Source organism: Cucurbita pepo, chromosome LG12, assembly GCF_002806865.2.
Source record: "Cucurbita pepo subsp. pepo cultivar mu-cu-16 chromosome LG12, ASM280686v2, whole genome shotgun sequence".
In the NCBI taxonomy this organism is placed as follows: Eukaryota; Viridiplantae; Streptophyta; class Magnoliopsida; order Cucurbitales; family Cucurbitaceae; genus Cucurbita; species Cucurbita pepo.
In genome coordinates, this window is record NC_036649.1 from 7,277,274 (window position 1) to 7,291,030 (window position 13,757).

Genomic DNA, 13,757 nt, shown 5'->3' on the forward strand with positions numbered 1-13,757 from the left:
ATCTTTCTGAATGAGGATTAAATTTACAAACATTGCTAACATTTCTGTTTCTCTCCGTTCTCTCCGTCTCAGATCTCAAATCTTCTACTAGTGAACTTGGATGGATAGTTACAAGAATGGACTATTACAAAAAATTTCTAGGAGTGAACTTGGACCGAACAAACTAAAATGGATAATATCTGCTAGTGACTATAAGTAATGGGCCAAAGTGGGTAACATGTAGTGATAAACTTGGGAATGTATAATATATCTGTAGAGATAAACTTGGGAATGTATAATATCTGCTAGTGGTGAACTTTGGAACGAACTTTGGAACTTAATCTGTTAAAAAAATGGAACGTATATGAATAAAAAGAATACCTTAGGACTAATTCGATAAATTTTTAAATATATCTAGAAAGATTTCTACCTTAGAAATTAAAAAAGAAAAAGAGGCACACAAGGAAAAATCCTAAAAAGAAAAGAAAAATAAAATAAAATACAGAAAAATAGGATTTGGGGTGATTGGTCACTGTGGCACACAAAAATTACTAGAGGCCTAAAATTTTTAAAATATAGAAAAAAATAAAAAAAGAATAAAAGAAATTTAAGCGATTCTCCTTCTTCTTCAGCTCTGCTAGAACCTTCCGTCTTTGCTTGCCCTAGGGTTTTTACAGGGTTTTTTCATTTCGTCAATTGGGCAACCTCCGATTCCCCCTTTCAGGTCACTCTCCGACCTTTCACCCAGAGCTGCAGATAACTATACCTCCAAATGGTTCGCTCCGATGGCCTCAGGTTCATTCGTTTGTTGGCTCGTCGTTCTTTCACACACCACCACCTCTCCCGCGAATCCTCCAGCTCCGTATGTCCATTTTATGTGATTCTTTTTGTCTCGTAATCATGTTATTGGTCTCATGGATTCTATCGATTTACTTGAGGATTGGTTATTTGTAGGTAAACGACGCAGTTTCTCGAGGTAGTTGTCGACGATTTCATTCTGATGTTTGCTACACATCTGTTGGTTTTGGAAATCGTGCTTCGAGGAATGGTATGTATTTGTATCTTCTTCTACACATGGTCTTTGTTCTTTTCTGTTGGGTCAAGTTAAAGGAAAAAGAGATTGCAATATATGGGTCTTACTTGAAAACTTGTAATCTCTAATTGTGAGATAGTTGTATGTATGTTCTCTCTGGAATTGGATTAAAATCATGCTTGAATTTTGGTCGATCAAGTTTTTTTTTAATTTTATTTTAAAAATCTTCTTTTTTGTGTGTGTCTTGCGGTGCAGTTAATAAAAAGAACTGGTTTCAGTTGGGAGTTCTTGGTGCCAACCCTGGAGAAGCAAAATTAATTCATGGCACTGGTATGAAATTGTACACCATCCAGAATACATTTATTTACTTCCTATCCTGTTCCCTTGAATTGCTTTCCCCTGTTGCATCCATAGCTGAGGGGTGTTTGTAGATATAATTGCTGCATCAACATGTTACCCATATTACTTTTTTCATCAATTTTACCATGCATACATGCCATAAATACTTTTTAAGTATTTATCATTTTTGTATTTTTTGAACCAGCACAAATGTCTGCTAAAAATTATTATGATACACTTGGTGTGAACAAGAACGCAACTGCATCAGAAATAAAGAAAGCATACTATGGGGTAAGTTTCTGCAATATTTGTTTTTCTAGAGGAAGTTAGAAGTTCAGTGTTTGGCTTGATCGCATGACACTCTGCAAACTGTGTTTTTGATTATATAATTTTATTTTATTTTATTAGAGAATTGGAGTTTTTCAAGTGATGTTGTGTTAAACCGAGCAGTTTATTTATAGTGAAGAATTGAACATTCATTTTTGGCAGCTAGCAAAAAAGCTTCATCCTGATACAAACAAGGATGACCCCGATGCTGAAAAGAAGTTTCAAGAAGTTAGTAAGGCTTATGAGGTAATCCCATTACATCTATTGTTCTTGCAGATATGTGCATATAAATGCAGTTCAAGTTTTTAAAGTTTCTATTATTCTGGTGCCAGGTTTTAAAAGATGAGGATAAACGCCAACAATATGATGCGGTATTGTTTCAAATTCCACGTAAATGTCTAGGCGATTTGATGCTCTAAAAGTTATTAGTTTAGCGTGCAATGGAAGCTACATCTCCCATTAAAACTTGTGGAGAATGGAGATAGAAGTCTTCATTTGTTCTACGCTTCTACTCATAAATAATTTGTCCATTCATATTCTGTTACAGAAAGCAAACCAATAGGTCTTTCTACACATTTGTGTAAAATTTCTTCCTGTTTATTAAGACTTTTAAACCACGTTGGAGTTGGCTACTTATATTATGATAACTTGTTTAAAAAAGAAAGCTTTCAAGATTTAGTAACCTATTTTCTTTCCGTTTCAATGTCATAGGTTGGGCATGAAGCATTTACCCAACAAGACCATCACGGTGGCTTCCCTGGTGGTGGTGAAGGCTTTGACCCGTTTAGTGGAGTATTTCGGGGATTTGATGTAAGCCAATCTTTTATCAAGCTTCTTTTGTCAGGATTTTTTTATTTTTCTTGGAAGCTCACATATACCTTTTCATGTGTGCATGTGGTGGTCAGTTCTCTAATATATTTCGCCAGAACTTTGGTGGAGAAGATGTCAAGGTGCTAACCCATCTGGTTATATGCATTGGGCTTCATTCTTAGGCAGCACACATGTTATTGTTGGTTTGTGTTTTGGCAGGTTGCTTTGGAGATATCCTTTATGGAAGCTGTCCTGGGATGCTCAAAAACTGTAGCATTTAATGCAGCCGTGCCATGTGATACTTGTGGTAGGCCAGATCTATTCAATTCTTGCGTAGTTGTCTTCTATTTGCCTGCCTCTAGTTTTTTTTTTAATAAGATATATGACTTGAGTTTGCAGGTGGAAGTGGTGTTCCACCTGGAACAAGACCCGAGACATGTAGACGCTGTAAGGGATCAGGCATGGTTAGTTTTATCTGTTATACTACTTCCACATGTCATTTCCCTATGAATGTTATTTTTTGAGATCTAAGTCACTTCATTCGCCATGCTCAAACACTAGACATACATGCAAACTGGTCCATTTAGAATGCAAGCTACATGTTCGCAATGTGGTGGGAGTGGGAAAATTGTATCGGTATGTCCCAATTTTTTTTAGCCTTTACATATATATATATATATATCCAAAAGTTAATCTATCCATCATGAAAATATGGTTTTTCTAAAAAAAAAAAAAAAAATGTTTCAGAACTTCTGCAAGTCTTGTAATGGAGAACGTGTTGTGAGAAGATTGAAAAATGTTAAGGTGGACATAATGGCAGGTAAGCCTTTCTGGTTTCCAACAACGTTTAATTTTTTATATGTTACCTGGAAAAGGAAAAGTAAATCTCGCACTTGTTGAATTGGTGGTCTCGCTGGCTCGTACAGGGGTAGATGATAATGAAACTATGAAGGTGTTTAGGAGTGGAGGTGCAGATCCTGATGGAAATCAACCTGGTGATCTGTATATTACTATTAAGGTAACTTTGATTTTTCATTCATTTGTTCCCTCTTTCAATTCTTATATAGTTTGGTCAATTTCCTTGGCTGATGTGATGACCCTTCTGTTTATTGGAAAAAAAAAAGGTTCGTGAAGACCCAATTTTCAAAAGAGAAGGCTCTGACATTCATGTGGATGCTGTTCTAAGCATCACCCAGGTAGTAATTTCTATTTAATTAATTTAGGAGGTTATTCTGCCTGTGGTCATCTTTTTATCTCAACAATCTATAGGAACTTGGTAGCTGCCGTATTGATCGCCTTGATTTTTCTTCCATCTATGGCCCTAAACTACTTTGTAATTGTCTTAAACAAGATTGTGGAATCAATAGAAAAAAATACTGAATTTATAAACTATTAAAAGAGAGGGTTAACAGAATTTAGAAACTACTTTTAATTTCTTTTGATGAAAGCTTGGGTTTTCATTTAAAAAAATCTTGAAACCATAGGCTGAAAGTTGAAGGATGGTATTTCTGCATAAAATATCATGATACATTCGAGGATAAAGCTTGTAGATCTCATTCCATATTATTGTGACATTTTTAATTATATATGGTTCAAGACTTATGCTATCTTGGCAGTATCAAATTTTAAATCCACTTGTACTTGATTTTTTTTCTCGGTGCAGGCTATATTGGGAGGCACTGTCCATGTTCCGACTCTAACGGGAGATGTAGTCCTCAAGGTTTGGCCATATGTTAATATTGATAGCCATGCGTAATCATTATTGATTTAATGTCAGATTGACTATATTGACTTCTAATTATTAGGTCCGTCCTGGCACTCAACCTGGACAAAAGGTTGTCCTGAAGAAGAAAGGTAATATAACCAATTTGTGCTCACCAATATCATTTCTTTAGGCTTCTCAATGTCATTGGAATGAGTTACTTGTTCTGTTTTGTTTTTGTATCTCAAATTAAATAATGAGAAGCAGAGAAGATCATATTAAAGATAAAACGAAAGGAACAACCTAAAGTCCTCATCCAAAGCCGAAGGAGAGGAGAGAATAAGAAAGATTTCCAATCTAGGTTGGTAAGAAGGGAGAGGAGGGAGTGTTACAAAAAGGAGTTCGAAGGGCACTCCAAATTGAGATTGAACAAAAACAAAGATCAATTGAAGTGAATGTGAGATCCCACGTCGGTTGGAGAGGGGAACGAAACATTCTTTATCAGGGTGTGGAAACTTCTCTATAGCAAGCACGTTTTAAAATTTTTGAGGGGAAGCCCGAAAGGGAAAGTCCAAAGAGGACAATATTTACTAGTAGTAGACTTAGGCCGTTAAAGTGAACTTATGGGAGAACATTCTAGAGTCTCTTTACGGCAGATGAGAGCTCTGTAGGCAGGTCCATGGTATCTTAGATCTCTTTGAGCCACCATACGTGGATCAATTCAGTTTATCCATCTTCCAAATATGTGGGAGGGCCCCATAAAAAATCAAAATAATTGAAGAAATAATTGAAGTCCTCTTGGAAAAGGAAAGAATGGAGAAAGTATGTTGACTCCTTTGACCAGGGTTAAGCTGTGAAGAGGAGCATTTTTATTCTTGATGTTGTTGGATTTCGATAATCGGTGAGGGAAATCCTTTGTTTTCGGTGAGAGGAAATTGTCGACAGCAGGTTGTTGGAAGAAAAATAAAATGCGTAAAATAACAGAGAGAAGGACAGGTTGTTGGAAGAAAAATAAAATGCGTAAAATAACAGAGAGAAGGACGGAAAGTTTGACATAAAATGCGTAAAATAACAGAGAGAATGACGGAAAGTTTGACTGCTCTTCAAAATCAGGTTGTTCAAATCTACTGAATAGATTTCTTATTTAAATATAACCTATCCTAAAAATGGGTGGAGAGTGGCCAACTGAATCTGTGCCACTTCCTAGAAAATTGCCGTCTAAGAATTCGCTAATCCATTCGACGTGTTTGTCAAATGATCAAATCGAGAATTAAATGTAAACGTGTGAATCTAAATAAGGAAAAACAAAGGTTTTATCTAACAGATGTGGCATGATTATTTTTTCGTAATTTCCCGTGCTCTTGATGTTGTCTTGCAGGAATAAAAACGAGGAACTCTTACACGTTTGGCGATCAATACGTGCACTTCAATGTCAGCATACCAACGTGAGCTTACCTGACACCCTTCATCTTTGTCAAATTGCCTTAATCTCTAGCATACAATCTGGATTTTTGATTGAACACATTGCAACATAAGCGTTCATAGGGCCGCACTTGTTTGATTTCTTCTAGGCAGATGATATTTTGACTTGAATGACAATATGTTTTCATCCTCAGGAGCCTTACGCCAAGGCAGCGTGAATTAATCGAGGAATTCTCGAAGGAAGAACACGGAGAAGACGAGAAACGCAGTGCTGCCGGAGCATCTGGGTAGAGATACATACAACATTCTAATAAGAACTGTTCTTTAAACCCTCCAAACATTCCCATTGTGTTGTAGCAAATTCCTCAGTTTTAGAAAGGAAGAAAATTGGTATGGTTCTACAGTCCGAATATAGGAGGAGACCCACCTGCCCAATACGAAAGTTTTGTAGGAGTATTCTTGGTTGGTATTTAGGCGAGAGTCGAACGCAATAGTCAATGTAGAAATAACGTAGTTTTGTTGTATAGACTTGTGTTATTTGTTCGCCTTATTTATCATAATGGGCATGAATTCAACGTTCACACGATCTTTTTTTTTTGCTTGATTCGAACTTATGATTCATTCGTAATCGCTTCTAGCGCTGGAAACTATTTAAAATTTGAATTTAGAATGAATTTGGAATGAGTTACATTTTAGAATGAATTTGGAATGAGTTACATTTAAAATTTATAGTAGGAACTTGAAATTGGACTAAAACGCGGTCGTTTTATTAACATTTCCCGCCATATTCGTAAAAACGCCCGGGGATATTACACGTGGCAGAATACTATTGCATATTCAGCACTGCTGCGGATTTCAATCCTTAAATAGACCAATGAATCAAATCTGACCGTTCGAAACTTTTACAATCCAACGGCTATACTTCGCGCTCCAAAACTGAAAATTTAAAACCTTCCCGCCTTTCCTTTAACAGAACCCTTATATGTCCACCCCCGAGTCCCCAATCTTGAGAACAAGAAACTCAAATTTCAATACCAAATTCTTCAAATTCTGCGAACCAATTTCCCCGAATGGCTCGCACCAAGCAAACCGCCAGGAAATCCACCGGAGGCAAGGCCCCAAGGAAGCAACTAGCCACCAAAGCCGCCCGGAAGTCCGCTCCAGCCACCGGTGGAGTGAAGAAGCCCCACCGCTTCCGCCCTGGAACCGTCGCGCTTCGTGAGATTCGTAAGTACCAAAAGAGCACAGAGCTCTTAATCCGCAAACTTCCATTTCAACGATTGGTTCGTGAGATCGCACAAGATTTCAAGACCGATCTGAGATTCCAAAGCAGCGCGGTATCGGCTCTGCAGGAGGCGGCAGAGGCCTATTTAGTTGGTCTGTTCGAAGACACGAATCTGTGTGCGATTCATGCGAAGAGAGTCACAATCATGCCAAAGGACATTCAATTGGCCAGGAGGATTAGAGGCGAGAGGGCTTGAAATTGTCGATTAACTTACTCTGGTGATTCTTCTCTGATGTTCTTGAGGTTGATTTTGTGGTTAGGGTTCGTAGAATGTATATGGAAATCTTGAATCTGTTTCGTGACTGAATCACCATTATCTCTTCAAATCTGATTCTGATAACGTTTATTATGATTAATCCGTCTCTTTGATGCTCATAACAAATCGTGCCTTTCACATTCATATGAATTTGCTACTATGATTGGTATAATAATTGTTTGAACATATCATTGTTTATAGTTTTATTATTTTATTACTACCTTATTTTCCTTATGTTTTCATTATTTAAGCTTATTTAGTTTGTAATAATAATAAATTCATGAGGTATGGCTCAACTTCGTGCGTGTATGTCGTGTTAATATATGAATATTACAATAAATAGATGTAAAATAATGGATTAAATAAGGCAAGAGATCTGACCATTTATTTATTTAAATTTTTTAAAATTTATGATTTAAATTGATTTTGATGTATTTATTTATCTGCATAAATCGTAAAAATTATATTAGTTTATCAAAACATTACTGGTTTAAGGAATTAATTTTCTTTTTCGTAGCTCTTAAGCATAAATCCATCCCTTTTGTGACATAAATCAATATTCAACATTTTAGATAAATTTATAATATTTTAATTACTTGAATTAGATTCTAATTTACCTAATTTAAAAAAACATTGTTCCCATTCCTCATTTTAATTATTTTTCTTTTTTTTTTTTTCTTTTGATTAAATTGGATGACAAATTTGTATGAATTTTATAAGAATAGTTTAAACTTATCCGTTCGTTTCTTTAAATGAAAATTAATAATATTTTATTTGAAAAATACCATAAATATTTAAAAAATATCATTAAATTTTTAAAAAATTTATTAGTATTTTTTTAAAAATTTTATTTTAAAATTACTCACCATATCTATAAAATTTAAAATTTAGTATTAACATTATTAATTTTTTTTTTGTAAAAAAATTGCACTATTAACCATAAAGAGTATTTTTTTTAGTTTAAAGATATTTTATAAATGATAATCATGAAATATTATTAAAAAAAGAAAATAGAAAATGAGGGGGAGTAAGTGGATATCATNAAAAAAAAAAAAAAAAAAAAAAAAAAAAAGATAAATGATGCAAATCTTAAAATAAAATGAATTAAAATAGCCGTTGGTTGGCGGGTCAAATCCTGGTGCTTTTATTTTTATTTTGGAAGTCCCTTACCTAACGTGGCTGTGTATGCTAAGCGGCGCACGTCATGGAAATTATATAAATATACACATTCAAGTTGTCATAAATAATATAATATTCGTTTATTAATTATTTCAAATTAAATTCTTAATTATTGGAATAATTCATTTCAAGTTTTAATATTCGTTTATTTCATTTTTATTGTAAAATGAATTTGATTTGTTTTTATAGTACATTTCTTGAAATATAAATACGTATAATTTCAATATTTTATTAAAGTCTATATTGGCCCCTTAATAATTCCTAAAAGTAATGATAAACAACCAAACAAACCATATATTTTTCTCAATTTATTAAACATTAATTAATTAATGAATTACTTTTACCATTTTAACTTTATTAAAATTTACTAAAATAAGATAACCCTACTTCCAAATAACCTAACCTAGTTTTTACTTGAAAGTTTAAAATTTTATAGCCCTTATCTATGGTAAATCATCCATCAAAAGAAGAGTCTAACAAGTATAGAAGAGTCGAGCACTCGAGCATTCTACCTATGACACATGATAGTACTCCCTATTTCTACGTCATTCTAGGCTAGAATAGTGCAATGTTGGCTCTCCACTAGGTACAACTGAAACTCTCTCAATAGTACTCTCTATCGGGCCATGAGCCCTAAGTGGGTGACGCCGCATTCCTATATTCTAAGTAGACCCGAGGTCAATTCATGATCAGGGGTTGCACCCCAACTATCCCTACATAGACCCAGTCAATCTATGTCATTCTAACGAACCCTAAATGTGGCTCAATGATCAAGTAAGCTCAACCCCATTAACAAATCATACATATTCTCTGTAACACGTGACATCTAGTCTATAAGTCAATCAGAGCATACGTAGACATTCCAACCTTCTAACGAGTGTGAATCACATTAAATCATGAAACATAGATATCTACACAATATACATGTATATTAAACAAGATACGGTCAAATAGAGCATGTAATAGTCGTGAACGAGGTGGCCACATTCACGTTCATACATGGATGGAGAGATCCAAGTCTTGAAATTCTATAAATAAAGAAGAAATGACACAAACAAATTGATTGACTCACAATTCATTCATTCATTCATTTCTCTCACTCTCTAAGTCTCAACAAAGAAAGAGAGAAATGACTGAAGCCAACACCTACATCCTCTACATCATCCTCTGTTTCCTTGCAACTCTCCTCCTCCAATACTTCTTCCATAGATCAAAAACCACCAAGTCCTCCTCCTCCCACCTCCGTCTCCCGCCGAGCCCGCCCTCGATCCCTCTCCTCGGCCACCTCCACCTCCTCTCCCCTTCTCTCCACAAGTCCTTCTCCGCTCTCGCCTCCAAATTCGGCCCTCTTCTTTGCCTCCAACTTGGCGCCGTTCGCTGCATCGTCGTCTCCTCCACCTCCCTCGCCACCGAGGTCTTTAAGACTCAAGATCTCGCCTTTTCCTCTCGACCCAAGTTCGCCTTCAGCGATGAGACCCCGTATGGAAGTTCCGGCTTCTTTGCTGCCCCTTATGGCGACTATTGGCGCTTCATGAAGAAGCTCACCATGACTGAGCTTCTCGCTCCTAAGCAAGTCGAACGTTCACGAGCTGTTCGTTACGAGGAGGTATTGCGATTCTTGCGCAAAATGATAGCTTCGGCCGAGAACAACCAGCTCGTTGATGTTGGTGCTGAGCTCATGAAGCTCACCAACAATAGCATTTGCAGGTTTGTTATAAACAAGGATAATTAAAGAAGTGATTATCAATAATATGATACATAATCAACCACTAATCTTATTTGAGCAGGATGATGATGAACATAAGATGCGCGGACGACGGCGACGAATCGGAGAAGATCCGACAACTAGTAAAAGACACAATGGAAGTCGGAGCAAAAGTAGCATTCGGCGACGTGATCGGATGGCCACTAAAAAGGGTAGCATTTTGGTTATATGGAAAACAAGCTATCGACGTGACGATGAGGTATACAACACGACATACATAAATTCATTTAGATAGTTACGTACGTAATACTCGACTAAGCTCACGAAATAACTTCAGATACGATGCGATATTGGAGAAAGCATTAAAGCAACACGAAGAACGAGGAAAAATCGAGGGTTTTGACCGAGAAGATCGAGACTTAATGGATATAATCTTGAAAGTTCATCAAGATAGTGAAGCTGAGTTTAAGATTACAAGAACAAACGTCAAGGCTTTCTTGTTGGTAAGTTTGTTCTTATTATTAACCTGTTTGCATCATCTTTTTTGTGTCTTTATTGGCATATGAACTGCTCCTCTTCAATTTTTCTTGTCATTTTGTAATCAAAGGGGTCTGGATCTGGGTTTCTTTAAAGTTTGAAACTTTGACAAAATTAAGGATGNTTTTTTTTTTTTTTTTTTTTTTTTTTTTTTTTTTTTTTTTTTTTTTTTTTTTTTTAAGAAACCCTTTTGAATTCTTAAGAAACCCATGATTTTAGTTTTTAATTTAAGAACCAAATTAATTAAATTATGATTTTTGTAGGATCTTTTCGTCGGTGGCACTGGAACGTCGACGGAGGTGATGCAATGGATAATTGCCGAGCTAATCAACCATCCAAAGGAGATGAAGAAACTTAGAGAAGAGATATTCTCGATCGTCGGAGACTCGAGGTTGGTCCAAGAAACCGACGTTGCGTACATGCCTTATTTGCAGGTAAGATTTTAAATGTTAGGAACTATGACTTTTTTCTGTAATGGTATGATATTGTCACCGTATTATTGTCTAGTTTTTATCTATTGATTTAACCGTCAGTAATTTGAATTTATTAATTTGGCAGGCGGTGGTGAAGGAGGGGCTAAGAATGTACCCGGCGGTGCCGGTGGCGATGAGGAGCTGTCCACAGAGCTGCAAAATCAGCGGCTTTGACATACCGGAAAACACCATGGTGGGTGTCAACCTGTTCGCTATCATGAGAGATCCAAATGTCTGGGAAGATCCGAACGAGTTCCGGCCGGAGAGATTCTTTTCTCCGACCAAGGAGAGCGAGGGAATGAAACAGATCCAGTACGAAATCAAGGGCCAGAATTTCAGCTTCGTTCCGTTCGGCGGCGGACGGCGGGGCTGTCCTGGCTCCACCTTGGCCTTCACCACCAGCACCCTCGTCATCGCCACCATGGTCCAGTGCTTTGACTGGAAAGTGGACGGCAAAGACGACAAGAAAGCCAATATGGAAATCGGGTCGGGTCTCGGGTTGCCCATGGCCCACCCACTCAACTGCATTCCTGTTGTCAAGTTCAACCCTTTTGGTTCTAATTAAAATAAATAAATAAATAAATTTCAAATATTTTAAGAGAGAGAAGGAAATAATATGTATTTTATTGTTCACTTCTACTTAATTACCACTTGTTTTTTTTTTTACAAATAAAAAACTGTCCTTTTTTTATTAAAATATCAATTACTATTAAATTATATTCGTATGCCGTAAGCAATTATGGGCGGATATACAAAAGCTTTATGGCTGAATATTTGTAACAACTCGAGTTCGCCGTTAGCAGATATTGTTGGGTTTTCTCTCAAAATTTAAAAACGTGTATGCTAGGGAGAGGATTCCACACCTTATAAAGAATGTTTCGTTTTCCTCTCTAACCGATGTGAGATCTCACAATCCACTCCTTTTAGGACCCAATGTCCTCGTGACACTTGAAAATATCATAAACATAGAATCACGGATCACAATAAAACAAAATAACCTTAATTTAATCAAATAATTAAGACACAAATTAGTATATAAAATTGTAGGTTAAACTCATACGTCACAAATAATAATAATTAATTAATGGGAATAGGTTAAATCTGTGTCATGTGGGAGGTTTGACCTTTGACTTTACGAATTTTAAATAAATCATATAATAATAAGCAAATAAATTAATAAAACGTGGGTGTGTGGGCATTGACCGAGTATCTTTCAATGATTCCAAACATTTTTTATTACAACAAACAAATCACATAAATCTTCATAAATTATATATTTATATATTTCCTTATTTTCATCAAATAAAATATTACATCATTATCTGTACCAAAGTTGAACATCAGAATATAAAATTAAATTAATTTTCATAAGCTTTAAAGACTAATTCCAAAAATTATAATTATTTTTCCAACTTTATTTTTTTATTTAGTTTGGCATCGACCAAACATGTTGAGACCAACTCAACAAGAATTTACATATTTTAATAATTTTTTATTTTTAATTTATAGTTTTATAATATTTCTATAGTAATTAAATTTGATAGTTTTGAAGAGTCAAAAGTAATTTATCAAATTTTACGTTGTTTAATTTTAATAATATTTGATTAGTTCTTTAGGATGTGCTTTGACTTCATTAGTTATTAAAAATTATATTATTCAAAAGAAAAACTAATGGTTAATTATTATGATAATTGTAGATTAAAAAAGAGGTAATTTGTTTATGGCTAAATTAATAAAAAAATGGCCTGAATTTATATTTTGTCTAGAAAATAATATTGAATTTTTAAATATTTCAATATTACCCTTAAGCTTTCGGAAAATATCGATTTTTTTACGCTTTTAAAAAAGCTTACAATATTAATGAAATTTTGATAATTTAAAGAAAATTTTAAACTTTTTAATATTTTAAGTGTATTATTCAACAATTTAGGATATTTTTTTTTTAAGCAAAAAATTTTGTATTTTTATTAACTTAGTAGTATCGGTTGGATTAAAGTCTTATTGGGCCTTGTTAGGAAGGTGGCCCAATATCAATATGTAAAAATAGGGCCATGGCCCATTTAAGAAGGTGGCCCAACATCAATATGTAAAAATAGGGCCATGGCCCATTTAAGAAGGTGGCCCAACATCAATATGTAAAAATAGGGCCATGGCCCATTTAAGAAGGTGGCCCAACATCAATATGTAAAAATAGGGCCATGGCCCATTTAAGAAGGTGGCCCAACATCAATATGTAAAAATAGGGCCATGGCCCATTTAAGAAGGTGGCCCAACATCAATATGTAAAAATAGGGCCATGGCCCATTTAAGAAGGTGGCCCAACATCAATATGTAAAAATAGGGCCATGGCCCATTTAAGAAGGTGGCCCAACATCAATATGTAAAAATAGGGCCATGGCCCATTTAAGAAGGTGGCCCAACATCAATATGTAAAAATAGAGCCATGGCCCATTTAAGAAGGTGGTCCAACATCAATATGTAAAAGTAGAGCCATGGCCCATTTAAGAAGGTGGCCCAACATCAATATGTAAAAATAGGGCCATGGCCCATTTAAGAAGGTGGCCCAACATCAATATGTAAAAATATAGCTATGGCCCATTTAAGAAGATGGCCCAATATCAATATCTAAAAGTAGAACCATGGCCCAAGAAGGCCCTGTTTACATGGATCACATGTCAATCACGCAAAGCATGACATTGCACATTTCATG

At 35.4% G+C, this 13,757-nt stretch overlaps 3 protein-coding genes across 3 annotated transcripts; all 3 read left to right on the forward strand.

Moving 5' to 3' along the window:
- The first annotated feature begins 572 nt into the window (after nucleotides 1–572).
- LOC111807673 (chaperone protein dnaJ GFA2, mitochondrial-like) lies at nucleotides 573–6,198 on the forward strand. The gene is made up of 18 exons (XM_023693496.1): nucleotides 573–841; nucleotides 934–1,027; nucleotides 1,268–1,342; nucleotides 1,557–1,642; nucleotides 1,841–1,924; nucleotides 2,011–2,049; nucleotides 2,390–2,488; nucleotides 2,584–2,628; nucleotides 2,708–2,795; nucleotides 2,888–2,952; nucleotides 3,050–3,124; nucleotides 3,236–3,308; nucleotides 3,415–3,506; nucleotides 3,613–3,684; nucleotides 4,152–4,208; nucleotides 4,294–4,342; nucleotides 5,569–5,635; nucleotides 5,807–6,198. The coding sequence occupies exons 1-18, from the start codon at nucleotides 752–754 to the stop codon at nucleotides 5,901–5,903; spliced, it is 1,347 nt and encodes a 448-aa protein (XP_023549264.1). The 5' UTR covers nucleotides 573–751; the 3' UTR covers nucleotides 5,904–6,198.
- A 428-nt stretch (nucleotides 6,199–6,626) lies between these two features.
- On the forward strand, nucleotides 6,627–7,339 carry LOC111807666 (histone H3.2). The gene has a single exon (XM_023693484.1). The coding sequence runs from the start codon at nucleotides 6,683–6,685 to the stop codon at nucleotides 7,091–7,093; it is 411 nt and encodes a 136-aa protein (XP_023549252.1). The 5' UTR covers nucleotides 6,627–6,682; the 3' UTR covers nucleotides 7,094–7,339.
- A 2,071-nt stretch (nucleotides 7,340–9,410) lies between these two features.
- On the forward strand, nucleotides 9,411–11,662 carry LOC111807665 (cytochrome P450 705A22-like). Its single transcript, XM_023693483.1, has 5 exons — nucleotides 9,411–10,039; nucleotides 10,120–10,296; nucleotides 10,375–10,540; nucleotides 10,838–11,008; nucleotides 11,133–11,662. The coding sequence occupies exons 1-5, from the start codon at nucleotides 9,462–9,464 to the stop codon at nucleotides 11,610–11,612; spliced, it is 1,572 nt and encodes a 523-aa protein (XP_023549251.1). The 5' UTR covers nucleotides 9,411–9,461; the 3' UTR covers nucleotides 11,613–11,662.
- The last annotated feature ends 2,095 nt before the right edge of the window (nucleotides 11,663–13,757 follow it).

Coding starts and splice junctions, on each gene's coding strand:
- LOC111807673 (XM_023693496.1), top strand. CDS start 752: ATGGTTCGCTCCGATGGCCTCAGGTTCATTCGTTTGTTGGCTCGTCGT. Junction 1,343..1,556: donor AAAATTAATTCATGGCACTG/GTATGAAATTGT, acceptor TTTTTGAACCAG/CACAAATGTCTGCTAAAAAT. Junction 4,209..4,293: donor CGGGAGATGTAGTCCTCAAG/GTTTGGCCATAT, acceptor TCTAATTATTAG/GTCCGTCCTGGCACTCAACC.
- LOC111807666 (XM_023693484.1), top strand. CDS start 6,683: ATGGCTCGCACCAAGCAAACCGCCAGGAAATCCACCGGAGGCAAGGCC.
- LOC111807665 (XM_023693483.1), top strand. CDS start 9,462: ATGACTGAAGCCAACACCTACATCCTCTACATCATCCTCTGTTTCCTT. Junction 10,040..10,119: donor ACCAACAATAGCATTTGCAG/GTTTGTTATAAA, acceptor TTATTTGAGCAG/GATGATGATGAACATAAGAT. Junction 10,541..10,837: donor ACGTCAAGGCTTTCTTGTTG/GTAAGTTTGTTC, acceptor TGATTTTTGTAG/GATCTTTTCGTCGGTGGCAC.